Genomic DNA, 17,678 nt, shown 5'->3' on the forward strand with positions numbered 1-17,678 from the left:
ATTTTTAATTGGGTTGTTTGTCTTTTTGTGATTGAGTTTTAGCAGAATCATGCAGATTTTAGAGATCAGGCGCTGGTCGGAGATGTCACAGCTGAAAAATTTTTCCCAGTCTGTAGGTGGTCTTTATATTCTTTTGGTGAAGTCTTTAGATGAGCATAGGTGTTTGATTTTTAGGAGCTCCCAGTTATGTGGTTTCTCTTCGTCATTTTTAGTAATGTTTTGTATTCTGTTTATGCCTTGTTTCAGAGCTCCTAACGTTGTCCCTATTTTGTCTTCCATGATCTTTATTGTTTTGGACTTTATGTTTAGGTCTTTGATCCATTTGGAGTTAGTTTTTGTGCATGGAGTGAGGTATGGGTCCTATTTCATTTTTTTGTAGATGGATATCCAGTTTTGCCAGCACCATTTGTTAAAACGACTATCTTTTCCCCAATTAACTGACTCTGGGCCTTTGTCAAATATCAGCTGCTCATATGTGGATGGATTTATATCTGGGTTCTCAATTCTGTTCCATTGTTCTATGTGTCTGTTGTTATACTAGTACCAGGCTGTTATGACTACTTGGCTGTATAATAGGTTCTAAAATCAGGTAGAGTGAGGCCTTCCATTTTGTTCTTCCTTTTCAGTAATGCTTTACTTATCTGTGGCTTCTTTCCCTTCCGTATAAAGTTGGTGATTTGTTTCTCTATCACGTTAAAAAATGTCGTTGGAATTTGGATTGGAAGTGCATTGTATATATAGATGGCTTTTGGTAGAATAGACATTTTTACAATGTTGAGTCTTCCTATCCATGAGCAAGGTATGTTTTTCCACTTATGTAGGTCCCTTTTGGTTTCTTGCAGTAGTATGTTGTAGTTTTCTTTGTATAGGTCTTTTACATCTTTGGTAAGATTTATTCCTAAGTATTTTATCTTCTTGGGGGCTACTGTGAATGGTATTGATTTGGTGATTTCCTCTTCGATGTTCTTTTTGTTGATGTAGAGGACTCCAAGTGATTTTTGTATGTTTATCTTATAACCTGAAATTCTGCTGAAGTCTTCTATTAGATTCGGTAGTTTTCTTGAGGGTTCCTTAGGGTTTTCTGTGTATAAGATCATGTCGTCTGCAAATACAGATAATTTTTACTTCTTCCTTGCCAATCCGGATGCCCTTTATTTCTTTGTCTAGCCTAATTGCTCTGGTTAGGACCTCCAGCACAATGTTGAATGAGAGCAGTGATAAAGGGCATCCTTGTCTGGTTCCTGTTCTCAAGGGAAATGCTTTCAGACTCTCCATTTAGAATGATGTTGGCTGTTGGCTTTGTATCAATGCCCTTTAATACGTTGAGAAATTTACCTTCTATTCCTATTTTGCTGAGAGTTTTTATCATGAATGTGTGTTGGACTTTGTCAAATGCCTTTTTGCATCAATTGATAAGATCATGTGGTTTTTGTCTTTTGTTTTATTTATAGAGTGGGTTACATTATTTTTCTAATATTGAACCAACCTTGCATACCTGGTATAAATCCCACTTGATCATGGTGGATAATTTTTTTTGATATGTTGTTGAATTCTATTGGCTAGAATTTTCTTGAGAATTTTTGCATCTATGTTCATGAGGGATGTAACCCGCTGCCGTTGAGTCGATTCCGACTCATAGCGACACTTTAGGGCAGAGTAGAACTGCCCCATAGAATTTCCAAGGAGCACATGGCGGATTTGAACTGCCGACCTCTAGGGTAGCAGCCGTAGCACTTAACCACTACGCCACCAGGGTTTCCATGAGGGATATAGATCTGTAATTTTCTTTTTCTTGTGCTGTCTTTAACTGGTTTTGGTATCAGAGATATGGTGGCTTTAAAGAATTAGGGAGTATTCCATCATTTTCTATGCTTTGAAATACCTTTAGTAGTAGTGGTGTTAACTCTTCTCTGAAAGTTTGGTAGAACTCTGCAGTGAAGCATTCTGGGCCAGTGTTTTTTTTAGGGGGAGAGGTTTTTGACTACCTTTTCAATCTCTTTTTTTGTTGTGGGTCTATTTAGTTGTTCTATTTCTGTTTCTTTTAGTTTAGGTTGGTAGTGTGTTTCTATGAATTCATCCATTTCTTCTAGGTTTTCAAACTTGTCAGAGTATAATTTTTTGAGGTAATCTGATATGATTATTTTAATTTCAGTTGCATCTGTTGTGATATGGCCCATCTCATTTCTTATTCGGCTTATTTGTTTCCTTTCCTGTATTGCTTTAGTCAGTCTGGCCAATGGTTTATCAATTTTGTTAATTTTTTCAAAGAACCAGCTTTTGGCTTTGTTAATTCTTTCAATTGTTTTTCTGCTCTCTAAATACATTTAACTCTGCTTTAATTTTTATTTGTTTTCTTCTGGTGCCTGACAGATTCTTTTGTTGCTTTCTTCCTTTTTGTTCGGGTTGTAGGGACAGTTCTCTAATTTTGGCTGTTTCTTCTTTATGTATGTGTGCATTTATCGATATAAATTGACCTCTGAGCGCTTCTTTTGGTGTGTCCCAGAGGTTTTGATAGGAAGTGTTTTCAGTCTTATCGCATTCTATGAATTTCTTTATTCCCTCCTTGATGTCTTCTATAACGCAGTCTTTTTTGAGCAGGGTATTGTTCTGTTCAGTTTCCAAGTATTTGATTTCTTTTCCCTGATTTTTCTGTTATTGATTTCCACTTTTATGGCCTTATGGTCTGAGAAGATGCTTTGTAATATTTCGATGTTTTGGATTCTGCAAAGGTTTGTTTTATGACCTAATATGTGATCTATTCTAGAGAATGTTCCATGTGCGCTAGAAAAAAAAGTATACTTTGCAGCTGTTGGGTGGAGTGTTCTGTATAAGGCTATGAGGTCAGGTTGCTTGATTGTAGCAATTAGATCTTCCATGTCTCTATTGAGCTTCTTACCGGAAGTCCTATCCTTCACCGAAAGTAGTGTGTTGAAGTCTCCTACTATAATTGTGGAGGTGTCTATCTCACTTTTCAATTCTGTTAAAGTATGTTTTATGTATTTTGCAGCCCTGTCATTGGGTGCATAATTATTTAATATGGTTATATCTTCCTGGTAAATTGTCCCTTTAATATTTATGTAGTGTCTTTCTTTAACCTTTGTGGTGGTTTTAACTTTAAAGCCTATTTTGTCAGAAGTTGATATTGCCACTCCTGGTCTTTTTTGATTGCTCTTTGCTTGATAAATTTTTTTTTGAATTGTAGTTTATTTGTGTCTCTAAGTCTAAGGTGTGTCTCTTGTAGGCAGCATATAGACGGATTGTGTTTTTTTATCCAGTCTGAGACGCTCTGTCTCTTTATTGGTGCATTTAGTCCATTTACTTTCAGCGAAATTATAGATAAGTATGAGTTTAGTGCTGCAATTTTGATGCCTTTTTTGTGTGTTCTTGACAGTTTCATTTTTCCGCTTACTTTTTAGTGCTGAAAAGTTTTTCTTTATAAATTGTGTGTTCCTCATTTTTATAGTAGTTGAATTTATGTTTGCTGAGTTGTTATGTTTATCTTGGTTTTTATTTTGAAGTATGGAATCATTAGACCTCTTTGTGGTGACGTTAATATTTATGCCTATTTTTCTAAATAAAAACCTAACTTGTATCGTCCTATGTCCCATTGTTTTCCTGTCCGTATGGAAAATCTAGGCCTCCTATATTTAGTCCTTCTTTTTCAATTATGGTAATCTTTTACATAATGCGTTCAATGATTCCCTGTTTTGAGCATTTTTTCTCTTTTAAATTAATCTTATTTTGTTTTTGTGATTTCCCTGTTTGAGTTGATATCAGGATGTTCTGTCCTGTGACCTTGTGTTGTGTTGGTATCTGATATTATTGATTTTCTGACCAAAGAATTTCCTTTAGTAATTCTTGTAGCTTTGGTTTGGTTTTTGCAAATTCTCTAAGCTTGTGCTTATCCGTAAATGTCTTAATTTCATCTTCATATTTGAGAGAGAGTTTTTGCTGGCTATATGATTCTTGGCTGGTAGGTTTTCTCCTTCAGGTCTCTAGCTATGTCATCCAATTGCCTTCTTGCCTGCATGGTTTCTGCCGAGTAGTCTGAACTTATTCTTATTGATTCTCCTTTGTAGGTGCCTTTTCGTTTATCCCTGGCTGCTTTTAAAATTTTCTCTTTATCTTTGGTTTTGGCAAGTTTGATGATAATATGCCTTGGTGATTTTCTTTTGGGATCTATCTTGTATGGTGTTTGATGAGCATCTTGGATAGATATCCTTTCATCTTTCACGATGCCAGGGAAGTTTTCTGCCAACAGATCTTCAAGTATACTCTCTGTATTTTCTGTTATCCCTCCCTGTTCTGGAACTCCAATGACATGCAAGTTATTCTTCTTGATAGAGTCCCACATTCTTATGGTTTCTTTATTTTTGTAAATTCTTTTATCTGATTTTTCTTCAACTAAATTGGTGTCAATTGCCTTATCCTCTAACTTCCCAACTCCACATTCCAATTCCTCGATTCTGCTCCTCTGACTTCCTACTGAGTTGTCTAATTCTGTAATTTTATTGTTAATCTTTTAGATTTCTGAATGCTGTCTCTGTATGGATTCTTGCAACTTATTAAGTTTTTCACTATGTTCTTGAATAATCTTTTTGAGTTCTTCAACTGCTTTATCAGTGTGTTCCTTGCCTTTTTCTGTAGATTGCCTTATTTCATTTCTGAGGTCATTCCTGATGTCTTGAAGCATTCTGTATATTAGTTTTTTATATTCTACACCTGGCAATTCCAGGAATGTACCTTCATTTGGGAAAGATTTTGATTCTTTGATTTGGGGGTTTGTAGAAGCAATCATGGTCTGCTTCTTTATGTGATTTGATATCGACTCCTGTCTCTGAGCCGTCTTTAAGGTATTGTAATGATTTCTTTTATATTTCCTCCCTGCGTCTTATCTCCTTGTTTTGTTTTGTTTCAGTATATCCAGATGGGCTACTAGATTGCGCTGTCTTGATTGTTGTAGCCTTTGAATCATTTATGTCCTATTACCAGCTGGTTTGAGCTGTTGCCAGATATATGAGCCTATGTATGAGTCCATTCACTATTCTTGAATAGAATCAGCTTAGGTGTCCTGATAGTGAGTCACCTAGTGTGTGGTATAGGCTCTCACCTGTTAACTTAGAGGAGTAGTGGTGATGGTTTTATGTACCAGATTCTAGTAGTGGCAGGGGGTCACACTCCAAGGAGGGCAGGACATTAACAGCCTTCCCCCACGTGCCAGTGAAGTAGAATTGTGTCTATTCCTAGAGCACTTTGGTGGGTGGGCTCTGTAGCTGTACTTTAGGCACCCAATGCTTGTACCTTAAAGATTGGTAGGTTTCACTATCCTCAGATCCCTTTAGCAGGTGGCTACATGGTGTGGGTGGAGCTTCAGCCCTCAGTTCCCTGCTGTGGATCAGTTAGGGCTCTGTTTAATAGGTAGAGAGGTATCAGACCTCCAAAACTTCCTTTCCACTGCTCTGATGAAAGAATTACAGTCAGATCTCTATCAGAATTCCCTTTGCATTATACTAGCCACCTGGTTCCTTATAGTGATGAAAGACAAAGACTGTGGATCTCTTATGCTTGGCTGGAGATGGTTCTGTATTATTATTCCAGTTTAGAGAAGTCAAGGAAGGATTTTCCCCCCTGATTGTTAATTGCTGCTTCTCCCAGGCCAGGAGAATGGTTTAGGAAAAAAAAACCACGCAGAGCACTTCACTCCCTGGCCCTGGAAATTCCAATGTTAATGCAGCTGCCTGAGGCAGGGAGGAGAGGGGTCAGATAGATAGGAGAGAGTAGTGCAGCAATAAAGACAAAGTTGCTTATCTTGTTTGGTGAAGACTGTTTTATCTGTGATTCCAGAGGGGTGTGTAGCCTGTGTGCCCTGGCTGGGCCAAGATTTCCCCAGAGGGTCAGGCCAGGTCCAGTGTTTGTGCAGTCTCAGGAAGCCCTGATCAGCTCCCCCGCTCCTAGTCCAAAGCCCAGCGCCAAGGTTTTCTGGCTGGGACGCTGCGTTCCAGGCTCCAGAACCAGTTGCTGTTTCCCCATGGTTTCTCATTCTCCCGTCAGCTGAATCAGTGTGCAGCCTGCGTGTGCTGGCTGGGTTTCCGACGAGGTTACTCCAGGGGGTTAGGGCTGCATCCCGTGCTTGCGCCATCTGAGGAAGCCCTGATCAGCTCCCCTGCGCTTAATCCAAAGCCAGCGTCAAGGTTTTCTGACTGGGACACTGGCTGCAGGCTCAGAAAACTGTCACTGTTTCCCCGTGGTTTCTCGTTCTCCTGTCCGCCATGTCAGTGTGCCGCCTGCTTGCGCTGTCTGAGTCTCTGCCAGGTTACTCCAGGGGGTTAGGGCTGCATCCCATGCTTTCCCTGTCTCAGTAAGTCACGATCAGCCCCACCACTCTGGTACCAGGGTACCGCGAGTGCTCAAGGCTGTGGCATGGGACGCCTGTTCCAGAAGCGGTTGCTGCTTCAGTGCGCGGCTTTTCGCTCCCCTGTCAGTCAGGTCAACTCCTAAGTTCTGTGTTTGATGGTCAGGGTTCCTGGATTTTCATTTATGTGATAGATTCACTTGTTTTTCCTAGTCTTTGTTGTAAGAGGGATCTCCGGTAGCTTCTACCTACTCAGCCATCTTGGCCCCTTCTCTTGAACTCGTTTTTGTGCATGGAGTGAGGTATGGGTCTTGTTTCATTTTTTTGCAGATGAATATCCAGTTATGCCAGCACCATTTGTTAAAAACACTGTCTTTTCCCCATTTAATTGTTTTGGGGCCTTTGTCAAATATCAACTACTCATATGTGGATGGATTTATGTCTGGGTTCTCAATTCTGTTCCATTGGTCTATGTATCTGTTGTTGTACTAGTACCAGGCTGCTTTGACTACTGTGGCAGTATAATAGGCTCTAAAATCAGGTAAAGTAAGGCTTCCCACTTTGTTCTTCTTTTTCAGTAATGCCTTAGTTATCTGGGGCCTCTTTCCCTTCTGTATGAAGTTGATGATTTGTTTCTTCATCTCATTAAAGAATGTCGTTGGGATTTTGATCAGAATTGCATTAAATGTCTAGGTCACTTTTGGAAGAATACATATTTTTATAATGTTAAGTCTTCCTATCCATGAGCAAGGTATGTTTTTCCACTTACGTAAGTCTCTTTGGATTTTGTGCAGAACTGCACTGTAGTTTTGTTTGTATAAATCTTTTACCTCTCTGGTAAGATTTATTCCTAAGTATTTTATCTTCTTTGGGACTGCTGTAAATGGCATTGATTTGGTGATTTCCTCTTCCATGTTCTTTTTGTTGGTGTAGAGGAATCCAACTGATTTTTGTATGTTTATCTTGTATCCTGGTATTCTGCCGAACTCTTCTATTAGTTTCAGTAGTTTTCTTGAGGATTCTTTAGGGTTTTCTGTGTATAAGATCATGTCCTCTGCAAATAGAGATACTTTTGCTTCTTCCTTGCCAATCTGGATGCCCTTTATTTCTTTATCTAGCCTAATTGCTCTGGCTAGGACCTCCAAGACAATGTTGAATAAGAGCGGTGATAAAGGGCATCCTTGTCTGGTTCCCAATCTCAGTGGGAATGCTTTCAGGCTCTCTCCATTTAGGGTGATGTTGGCTGTTGGCTTTGTATTGTATAAATGCCCTTTATTATATTGAGGAATTTTCCTTCTATTCCTATTTTGCTGAGAGTTTTTACCATGAACGGATGTTTGAGCTTTGTCAAATGCCTTTTCTGCATCAATTGATAAAATCATCTGATTCATGTCTTTTGTTTTATTTATGTGGTGGATTACATTGTTTTTCTAATGTTGAAACATCCCTGTGTACCTGGTATGAATCCCACTTGGTCATGGCAAATTATTTTTTTGATATGTTGTTGAAATCTATTAGCTACAATTTTGTTGAGGAATTTTGCATCTACGTTCATGAGGGATTTTAGTCTATAATTTTCTTTTCAGGGATATGGTAGCTTCATAGAATGAGTTTGGTGGTATTTCATCCTTTTCTATGCTCTGAAATACCTTTAGTAGTGGTGTTAACTCTTCTCTGAAAGGTTGGTAGAAGTCTGCAGTGAAGCCATCTGGGCCAGGCTTTTTTTTTGGGGGGGAGTTTTTTGATTACCTTTTCAATCTCTTTTTTTGTTATGGGTCTATTTAGTTGTTCTACCTCTGTGTTAGTTTAGGTAGGTAGTGTGTTTCTAAGAATTCATCCATTTCTTCTAGGTTTTCAAATTTGTTAGAATAGAATTATTCATAGTAATCTGATATGATTCTTTTAATTCAGTTGGGTCTGTTGTAATATTGCCCATCTCATTTCTTATTCAGGTTATTTGCTTCCTCTCTTTTTCTTTTGTCAGTTTGGCCAGTGGTTTTTCAATTTTGTTGATTTTTTCAAAAAACCAGTTTTTGGTCTTGTTAATACTTTCAATTGTTTTTCTGTTTTCTATTTCACTTAGTTCACCTGTAATTTTTATTATTTGTTTTCTTCTGGTGCCTGTGGGTTTCTTTTGTTGCTCTTTCTATTTTTTCAAGTTGTAGAGATAATTCTTTGATTTTGGCCCCTCTTTTTGTATGTGCGCATTTCTTGATATAAATTGGCCTCTGAGCATCGCTTTTGCTGTATCAAAGGTTCCAATAGGAAGTGTTTTCATTCTCATTGCATTCAATGAATTTCTTTATTCCATCTTTAATGTCTTCTATAATCCAGTCTTTTTGAGCAGGGTATTGTTGAATTTCCAAGCGTTCGATTTCTTCTCCCTGCTTTTCCTGTTATTGATTTCCACTTTTATGGCCTTATGGTCAGAGAAGATGCTTTGTAATATTTCGATGTTTTGGATTCTGCTAAGGCTTGCTTTAGGACCTAATATGTGGTCTATTTGAGAGAATGTTCCATGTGCACTAGAATAGAAAGTATACTTGGCTGCCTTTGGGTGGAGTGGTCTGTACATGTCTGTGAGGTCAAGTTGGTTGATTGTGGTATTTAGTTCTTCCGTGTCTTTATTGAGCTCCTTTCTGGATATCCTGTCCTTCACCGAAAGTGGTGTGTTGAAGTCTCCTACTATTTTTTTGTGGAGCTGTTTATCTCAATTTTTAATGCTGATAGATTTTGTTTTATGTATCTTGCAGCCCTGTCATTGGGTGCATAAATATTTAATATGTTTATATCTTCTTGGTGTATTGTCCCTTTAATCATTATATAGTGTCCTTCCTTATCCTTTATGATGAATTTAACTTTAAAGTCTATTTTGTCAGAAATTAATATTGCCACCCCTGCTCTTTTTTGATTGTTGTTTGCTTGATATATTTTTTTCCATCCTTTCAGTTTTAGTTTGTTCGTGTCTCTAAGTCTAAGGTGTGTCTCTTGTAGGCAACATATAGATGGATCTTGTTTTTTAATATATTCTGCTACTCTCTGTCTCTTTATTGGTGCATTTAGTCCATTTACATTCAGGGTAATTATGGACAGGTATGAATTTAGTGCTATCATTTTGATGTCTTTTGTTGTGTGTTGTTGACAGTTTCTTTTTCCCACTTGATTTTATGTGCTGAGTAGATTTTCTTTATACATTGTCCTTTCCTCATATTTGTGGTTGTTGATTTTGTTTCTGCTGAGTCTCTGTTTTCTTCTTGTATTTTATTTTGATGAGTAGGATAGTTTGTCTCCTTTGTGGTTACCTTATTTAGCCCTAATTTTTAAAATTTAAACCTAACTTTTATTTCTATGTGTCGCCGTATCTTCTTTTCCATATGGAAGGTGTATGATTACATTTCTTAGTCCTTCTTTATTATTTTAATGTTGTCTACTTTTATATAATAACATTGCTGTTACCCTGTTTTGAGATTTTTTAAAAATAATCTTTCTTTGTTTTTTTGGATTTCCCTGTCTGGGTTGACTTCTGGTTGCTCTGCCCAGTGTTCTAGTCTTGGGTTGATACCTAAAATTATTGATTTTCCAACCAAAGAATTCTCTTTAGTATTTCTTGTAGTTTTGGTTTGGTTTTTACAGATTCTCTGAACTTGTGTTTATCCGGAAATGTCTTAATTTCACCTTCATATTTAAGAGACAGTTATGCTGTATGTATGATTCTTGGCAGGCAATTTTTTTCCTTCAATTTTTTAAATATGTCATCCCATTGCCTTGTTGTCTGCATGGCTTCTGCAGAGTAATCCGAGGTTATTCTCATTGGCTCTCCTTTGTAGGTGACTTTTTGTTTATCTCTCGCTGCTCTTATAATTCTCTGTTCATCTTTGGTTTTGGCAAGTTTGATTATAATATGTCTTGGATAGATATCTTCTCATCTTTCAGGATATCAGGGAAGTTTTCTGCCAAGAAATCTTCAACAATTCTCTCTGTATTTTCTGTTATCCCTCCCTGTTCTGGTACTCCAGTCACTTGTAGGTTATTTCTCTTGATAGAGTCCCACATGATTCTTAAGGTGTCTTCATTTTTCAAAATTCTTTTATCTGAGTTTTTTTCAAATATATTAGTGTGAAGTGATTTATCTTTGAGTTCAGAAATTCTAGCTTCTAGTTGCTCAGTTCTGCTCCTCTCACTTTCTATTGAGTTGTCTACTTTGTAATTTTATTGTTAATCTTCTGAATTTGTGATTGCTAGAGCTTAGAGCTGTTATTTGGTGTATCAGTCTAGGAGTCCATTCAGTTTTCTTGTATGAATTCAGCTCAGGTTTCCAGGTAGCTGATCATCAAGTGTGTGGTACAGGCTCTGTCCTACAGTCTTAGAGGGGCAGGGGTGATTGGCGTATATACCAGTATCTGATTGCAGCAGGGGGTCATGCTCTGAACAAGGCAGGTGGCTGAGAACCGACCCCCGTGTGTCTCTGAGGAAAGCGTGTTCCTGTTTCCTATAGCGTGCAGGTGGGTGGGTTCTGCAGACAGACCATGGGCACCGAAAGTTTTTGGTTGTAAGAACCGGGAGGTACCAGTTATCTCTAGACTCCTGTCGCGGGTGGCCGGGTGACCTGAGTGGGGGTAGCAGTCCTTAGGTCCCTGATGTGGGCAGGTGAGGACCTTGTTTAATGGGCAAGGCAATGTCAAACATCAAACATCCACCTCTCCACCGCACAGCTAATACGGCTGGAGTCTGCCAACAAGGGCCTCTTCTCGTGATATAGGCCCACACAGTTCCGTGCAGAAGGGAAAGGTGCTCAACGTCCATGGACGGTTTATGCCTGGACAGGAGCCACTTCTACCCTGAGCTTCCCTGGTTAGTGGTGCTGGCAAATTATGTTTTCCCCCAATTGCAATTTTTTCCCTTTCCCAAGGCTGGGAGGATGGCTCTAGGTGCTCAACAGTGCCTAATCTCGGGCCCAGGGAATTCAGTCACTGAAGCTGGCTTGGGGGTGGGGGTACACAGTAAAATATACACAAGTACTTAGCGTTTGCCAAGAGCGCCATTCTTCTCAGTTTCCGGAGGTGTGAGTAGGCCATGTGGCTGGCTGCTTTTCCCTGAGGAAACTGCGGCCGAACGCTAGTACCAGCCCTCCGGTGCCACCACTCCGGGAATGGTGCCTGAGGGCTCCCCGCGATTCAGGTCCGGTAACTCCTCTCCGCTTCTGAACGGTCTCTTCCTCCCCCTGCTCCTCAGTTCATTTTCTAAGCTTGCCTTTGAATCTCAGAGCTCCCAGCTTCTCACAAATATACTAGTTTCACTTGTTTTTTCGGGTCTTTGTTGTAAAGAGGGCTTGTTGGAAATGTCTGTGTATTCTGCCATCTTTGCCCCGCCTCCTCAAATATATCAGTTTAAGGCCCAGAAGGATCTGTTATCTTGGTCAGGCAGGAGCTAAGACCTAGAGCAAAGTGGAGCAGTCATTTTTTTTTCTTAAGAAATAAAGACACTTCTTCCTGGAAAACAGGAGGGAAGACAGAGAGGTTCAAGATGCCCTGTGTATCGTTAGTCATAGGAAAAAAGCTATGAACAATCCTGTTTTTGCTCAGGTTTCCTAGAAGCGGAAGCTGAGACAGAAAGTTTTATAAAAGTGCATTATTGAGGAAGCACTCTCAGAAGGGGAGTGAAGGAAGCAAGATAGAGAAGGGGAAGAAGCTCAGCCCGGATGAACGATTGGTATGCAGTGATGGAGCTCAGCTGAGGCTGCAAACTAGGAATTATTAGTATCCTGGAACCCATTTGGAAACCGTGGTGGTGTAGTGGTAAAGTTCTATGGCCGTTAACCAAGAGGTCGGTAGTTCAAATCTGCCAGGTGCTTCTTGGAAACTATATCAGGCAGTTGTACACTGTTCTATAGGGCCGCTATGAATCGGAATTGACAGCAGTGGGTTTGGTTTTTGGGTTTTTAGGACCCATTTAAACCCTGGTGGTGTAGTAAAGTGCCACAGCTGGCTAACCAAAAGGTCGGCAGTTTGAATCCACCAGGTGCCCCTTGGAAACTCCATGGGGCAGTGCCACTCTGTCCTATAGGGTCATTGTGAGTCAGAATCAACTCGATGGCAACAGGTTTGGTTTTTTTTTTTTTGGTTAGGACCCATTTCAAAAAACCCTACGGGCCAGTTCTTCTCTTTCCTACAAGGTCGCTATGAGTTAGAATCAACTTGAATGGCAATGGGTTTTTTTTTTTCCAAGATTCCATTTGATCCACACAGCAAGGTTAGAGTTTTTGAAGCTGAGGAAGTGGTGTTATGGTCAATAATTTTGTACATTAGTAGGACCTTGGAGAAAATTCATTCCTTTCCCTGCCTGACCATATGTCATCATGTAAACATGATAATGCTCCTGTTTAATCTATCATTTAGTTTATATCTGCACAGATTTCAAGCTGTGTATACTCAAGAAGGCTATTGAGAATGCATTTCTTGTGTTTATATCCATCCTTATCCCTAAAAGAAAGAAAGGCTTCCCTTGGAGGAGTATCTGTTCTCTCGGTTTCAACCGTCACCTTGATGTTAATAACTCCCAAATCTTTGCCCCCAGTCTTCATACCATCTGGCCCTTATTCCCAGCATCATGTTTGCATCTGCCCCTCCGTTCCACAATGATTCGTACATAATAGGTGGTTCCTAAATGTAACTCATACTATAGTCAGGCTGGTCTCTCACAAGTGAGGTATTGTCAAAATGAGCACAAGATTTGAAGTTTCAATTTTTTTTAATACTAACTGTAGTCTTGGGCAAGTTACCTTGCCTCTCAGAGCTTCCGATTCTGTTGTAAAAATTAAAGAATTCACCCTAAACACATAGCCCAGTGCTTGGAAATTGAGAAGTACCTGGTAAATATTGGTTCTTTTTTTTTATGTTCAATGTTTAAAATATTTTATTTATCTGCTGTGATTTCAGTTTTTCAGGTCTGTCAATGTGAATTTATCATGTAATTTTTGGGTTTTTTCTGATAGCATAGAGTACAGAATTTCTTAAAAAGAGTTGGGATAACTCAAAATATTGTTTGCCTAATCTAATAGACCTTTGCTGCACCTGACACTTGACTAAGAATTCGTTAAAAGAAATTTTTTGGAGGGGAGGGCAAGGCTAGGTAAGGTAAAGTTGGCCATAATGCTTTGTTGTTGTTTTAAATAAGAATACTAAGAGTTTTTCTTTTTTAGTAAAACTTGGAATCTGAAGACTTAAACTTGACATGTGGAAAATTTTTTACCTTGAATTTTAAATTGTTAAGCAGAGAACAACGTTGAGTGATGCAATATACCTCTTTTTCCCTTGTGTCAAGCATCCAGTATTTCCATTTTTTTGACATTGTGTTAGGGGCTCTGGGAGAGTCAGAAGCATCAGGTAGTGCTTCTCTATTACCAAATGGCCATAATATTTCTTAGTACTGATATCTGTTTTTTTTTTATTTAATTGATTACTTGTGAACTCCATGATTTTTGTACATATGTCCTCATTTGGTTTTATGCTCATTTGCATGGTTCTCAGAAAACTGTTTACATGGTAAGGCTAGAGGTACATTGTACCTAAAGGGTAACTGAATATATTAAGTAGTTTTTTTGTCTATATTGTCAAAGTAAGAGCATGAGAGAAGACATAAAAATGATTGGTTGGGGCTTAGAGGTTATCGTAATAAGTCTCATATTTTTCTTTCTGCGTAGGAGCCATGGATAACAAAGGCTTTCGGCAGGGAAGTTTTAGTAGCTTCCAGAGCAGCACCAGTGATGAAGACTTAATGGACATACCAGGGACAGCTATGGATTTCTCCATGAGAGATGATGTTCCTCCTTTAGACCGAGAAATAGAAGGTATTATTATTACTGATGACAATTTGTCTTTTTCTTATTTTTAAAATTTATGTATAGTAAACATTTTTTTTCTGATATACAGTCATATGAGTTTTAACACATGCATAGGTTCTTGTAACTACCACCACTAACAGAATACAGAAAAATTCCAACACCCCAGAGAATTCCTTCTTGCTACCTCTTTATAGTCATATCCCACTCTCCACTCTTGTTTTATTTTTCTTTACCAGAATGCCATATACAGGTAGTCCCCAACTTACAACAGGGTTCTGTTCCGACAACTCCATTGTAAGTCGGTTCTGATGTAAGTCAAATACTTCTTTCCTTTTTTTTTTCTAGTTTTCATTATTATTGTCTTTTATTATCAGTATTTTTATAAATCCAATCTTTATTTATCTTTGGGATTGGAAACATTACATATAAACTTACAGGTATATTTTAATACATACATAAAAAAATACACAAATCATAAAAATTTACTCTGACAACAAAGAAGGGTTTGACAGTGTTGGCATTTTGTCAGTTGCAGTACTAACTCCACTTGTGGAATGTTCTGGATCATCTGGAGTATCCTTGGGAATGGGGATGACATTCCTAGTCAAAAAATTAGTGAGAGTTGTCTATATGGTCCTTTTCTTTTGTTCTTCATATATTTCATGGTAACGTGTCACTGCTTCCTGAATCTGCCTATCCGCTTTAGTAAAGTGATCAGCATTTGGGTCCATGTTTTCAAGCAACTGAAGCCCCTGATTTAGTTTAGAAAACTAAATCTATACAGCAGTGTTTTGAACAGTAAATCATAGAATAGAATATCTGCGATTGAACATCTGAGAATAACACCAGCAAATTATGCACTACAACATTGTATGTGGTACATATTAACGCTAGGATGTACAAAAAAATGGACGGTTGTAAGTGTAGTTCGTCATAACTCGAATAAGTCGTAAGTCAAGAACTACCTGTATGTGGAATCATATACTATATCACCTTTTGAGACTGTCTTCTTTCACTCTCGACGGCACTAGGTTTTGTTTTTATGGGTTCTTTCACTCAGGAGCCATTCTAATAGGCATGATGCAGTATCTTATCCTGGTTTTAGTTTGCATTTCTCTAATGGCTAATGGGAAACCCTGGTGGCGTAGTGGTTAACTGCTACAGCTGCTAACCAAGAGGCCGGCAGTTCGAATCTGCCAGGCACTCCTTGGAAACTCTATGGGGCAGTTCTACTCTGTCCTGTAGGGTCGCTACGAGTCGGAATCGACTCGACGGCAGTGGGTTTGTTTTTTTTTTTTTAATGGATAATGATGTTGCACATCATTTTAAGGGCTTATGTGCCATCTTTATATTCTCTTGGATGAAATGTCTGTTCAAATCCTTTTCCTTTTTAGATAATTTTTATTGTGCTTTAAGTAAAAGTTTACAAATCAAGTCAGTCTCTCACATATAAACTTATATACACCTTACTACATACTCCCATTTACTCTCCCCCTAATGAGTCAGCCTTCCAGTATCTCCTTTTGTGACCATTTTGCCAGTTTCTAACCCCCTCTACCCTCCCATCTCCCCTCTAGACAGGAGATGCCAACACAGTCTCAAGTGTCCACCTGATACAAGTAGCTCACTCCTCATCAGCATCTCTCTCCAACCCATTGTCCAGTCCACTCCATGTCTGATGAGTTGTCTTCTGGAATGGCTCCTGTCCTGGGCCAACAGAAGGTTTGGGGACCATGACCACCGGGATTCTTCTAGTCTCAGTCAGACCATTAAGTCTGGTCTTTTTATGAGAATTTGGGGTCTGCATCCCACTGTTCTCCTGCTCCCTCAGGGGTTCTCTGTTGTGCTCCCTGTCAGGGCAGTCATCGGTTGTGGCTGGGCACCATCTAGTTCTTCTGGTCTCAGGATGATATAAGTCTCTAGTTCATGTGGCCCTTTCTGTCTCCTGGTTTCATAATTACCTTCTGACCTTGGTGTTCTTCATTTTCCTTTGATCCAAGTGGGCTAAGACCAATTGATACATTTTAGATGGCCGCTTGTTAGCATTTAAGACCCCAGACGCCACACTTCAAAGTGGGATGCAGAATGTTTTCTTAATAGAATTTATTTTGGCAATTGACTTAGATGTCCCCTGAAGCCATAGTCCCCAAACCCCTGCCTTTGCTCCACTGACCTTCGAAGCATTCAGTTTAGTCAGGAAACTTCTTTGCTTTTGGACCAGTCCAGTTGAGCTGACCTTCCCTGTATCGAGTGTTGTCCTTCCCTTCACCTAAAGTAGTTCTTATCTGCTAACTAATCCGTAAATAACCCTCTCCCACCCTCCCTCCCTCCACCCTCTCATAACCACAAAAGAATGTGTTCTTCTCAGTTTAAAACTATTTCTCAAGATCTTATAATAGTGGTCTTATACAATATTTGTCCTTTTGCCTCTGACTAATTTCACTCAGCATAATGCCTTCTAGATTCCTTCATGTTATGAAATGTTTCACAGATTCATCACTGTTCTTTATCCATGCGTAGCATTCCACTGTGTGAATATACCATAATGTACTTATCCATTTGTCCGTTGATGGGCACCTTGCTTGCTTCCAGCTTTTTGCTATTGTAAACAGTGCTGCAATAAACTTGGGTGTGCATATATCTGTTCGTGTAAAGGCTTTTATTTCTCTAGGATATATTCCGAGGAGTGGGATTTCTGGGTTGTATGGTAGTTCTATTTCTAGCTTTTTAAGGAAATGCCAGATCGATTTCCAAAGTGGTTGTACCATTTTACATTCCCACCAACAGTGTATAAGAGTTCCAGTCTCTCTACAGCCTCTCCAACCTTTTTCCTTTTTATAATTGGGTTTTTTATTAGTTGGAATACATCTGTAAAGTAAAAATTCTCCTCATCTATTATTTGGTTGCCTAGTTCTGTCATTCTTTTCAGTGGCTGCATACAATTTCATGATATGGCTGTACCATAGTTTGTTTAACCAAACTTCTATTGGTATACATTTCATTTTTTTTCAGTCTCTTTCTAATACAAATAGTGATGCACTGAACAACCATCTATATATCTATCTATGTAGATATAGATATATCTTTTAAGTATATGAGAATGTTTCTGTAGCATGTGCTTATTTCCCAACAATTTAGCCAGTGCTGATATTGTAATTCTTTTGCATCTTAACCAATATGATAGGTAGAAATAAATAAATAAATTCGTATTATTGTTTTATTTTTTTTAATTAATGAGGCTAAGTATATTTTCATATGTTTATTGACCATTTTAATTTCTTTTTCTGGAAGTTTCCTTTTTACATGATTTTTCGATTTTTCTAATGGGCTGATTATCTTTTCTTATTTATTTATAGGAGCCCTTTATATATTATTATTACTCCTTTTTCTTTATGACTCTAAGTTCGTGTTGTACTTTAGAAAATACAACACCATTTTACCACCAGCTGCTCCTTGGAAACCATATGGTTCTGCTGTGTCCTATAG

At 38.7% G+C, this 17,678-nt stretch overlaps 1 protein-coding gene across 3 annotated transcripts in view; it reads left to right on the forward strand.

Annotated features, from left to right (window-relative positions):
• The window catches only part of CLCN5 (chloride voltage-gated channel 5), a 281,331-nt gene that overhangs the window by 196,715 nt on the left and 66,938 nt on the right, over nucleotides 1–17,678 (forward strand). For all 3 annotated transcript variants that reach the window (XM_023557854.2, XM_003418028.4, XM_064278288.1), the window contains one exon: nucleotides 14,052–14,198. In XM_023557854.2, coding sequence (XP_023413622.1) covers nucleotides 14,052–14,198 — 147 coding nt within the window. The remainder of the gene's footprint in view (nucleotides 1–14,051; nucleotides 14,199–17,678) is intronic.

This window comes from Loxodonta africana, chromosome X, assembly GCF_030014295.1.
Source record: "Loxodonta africana isolate mLoxAfr1 chromosome X, mLoxAfr1.hap2, whole genome shotgun sequence".
NCBI classification, from domain to species: Eukaryota; Metazoa; Chordata; class Mammalia; order Proboscidea; family Elephantidae; genus Loxodonta; species Loxodonta africana.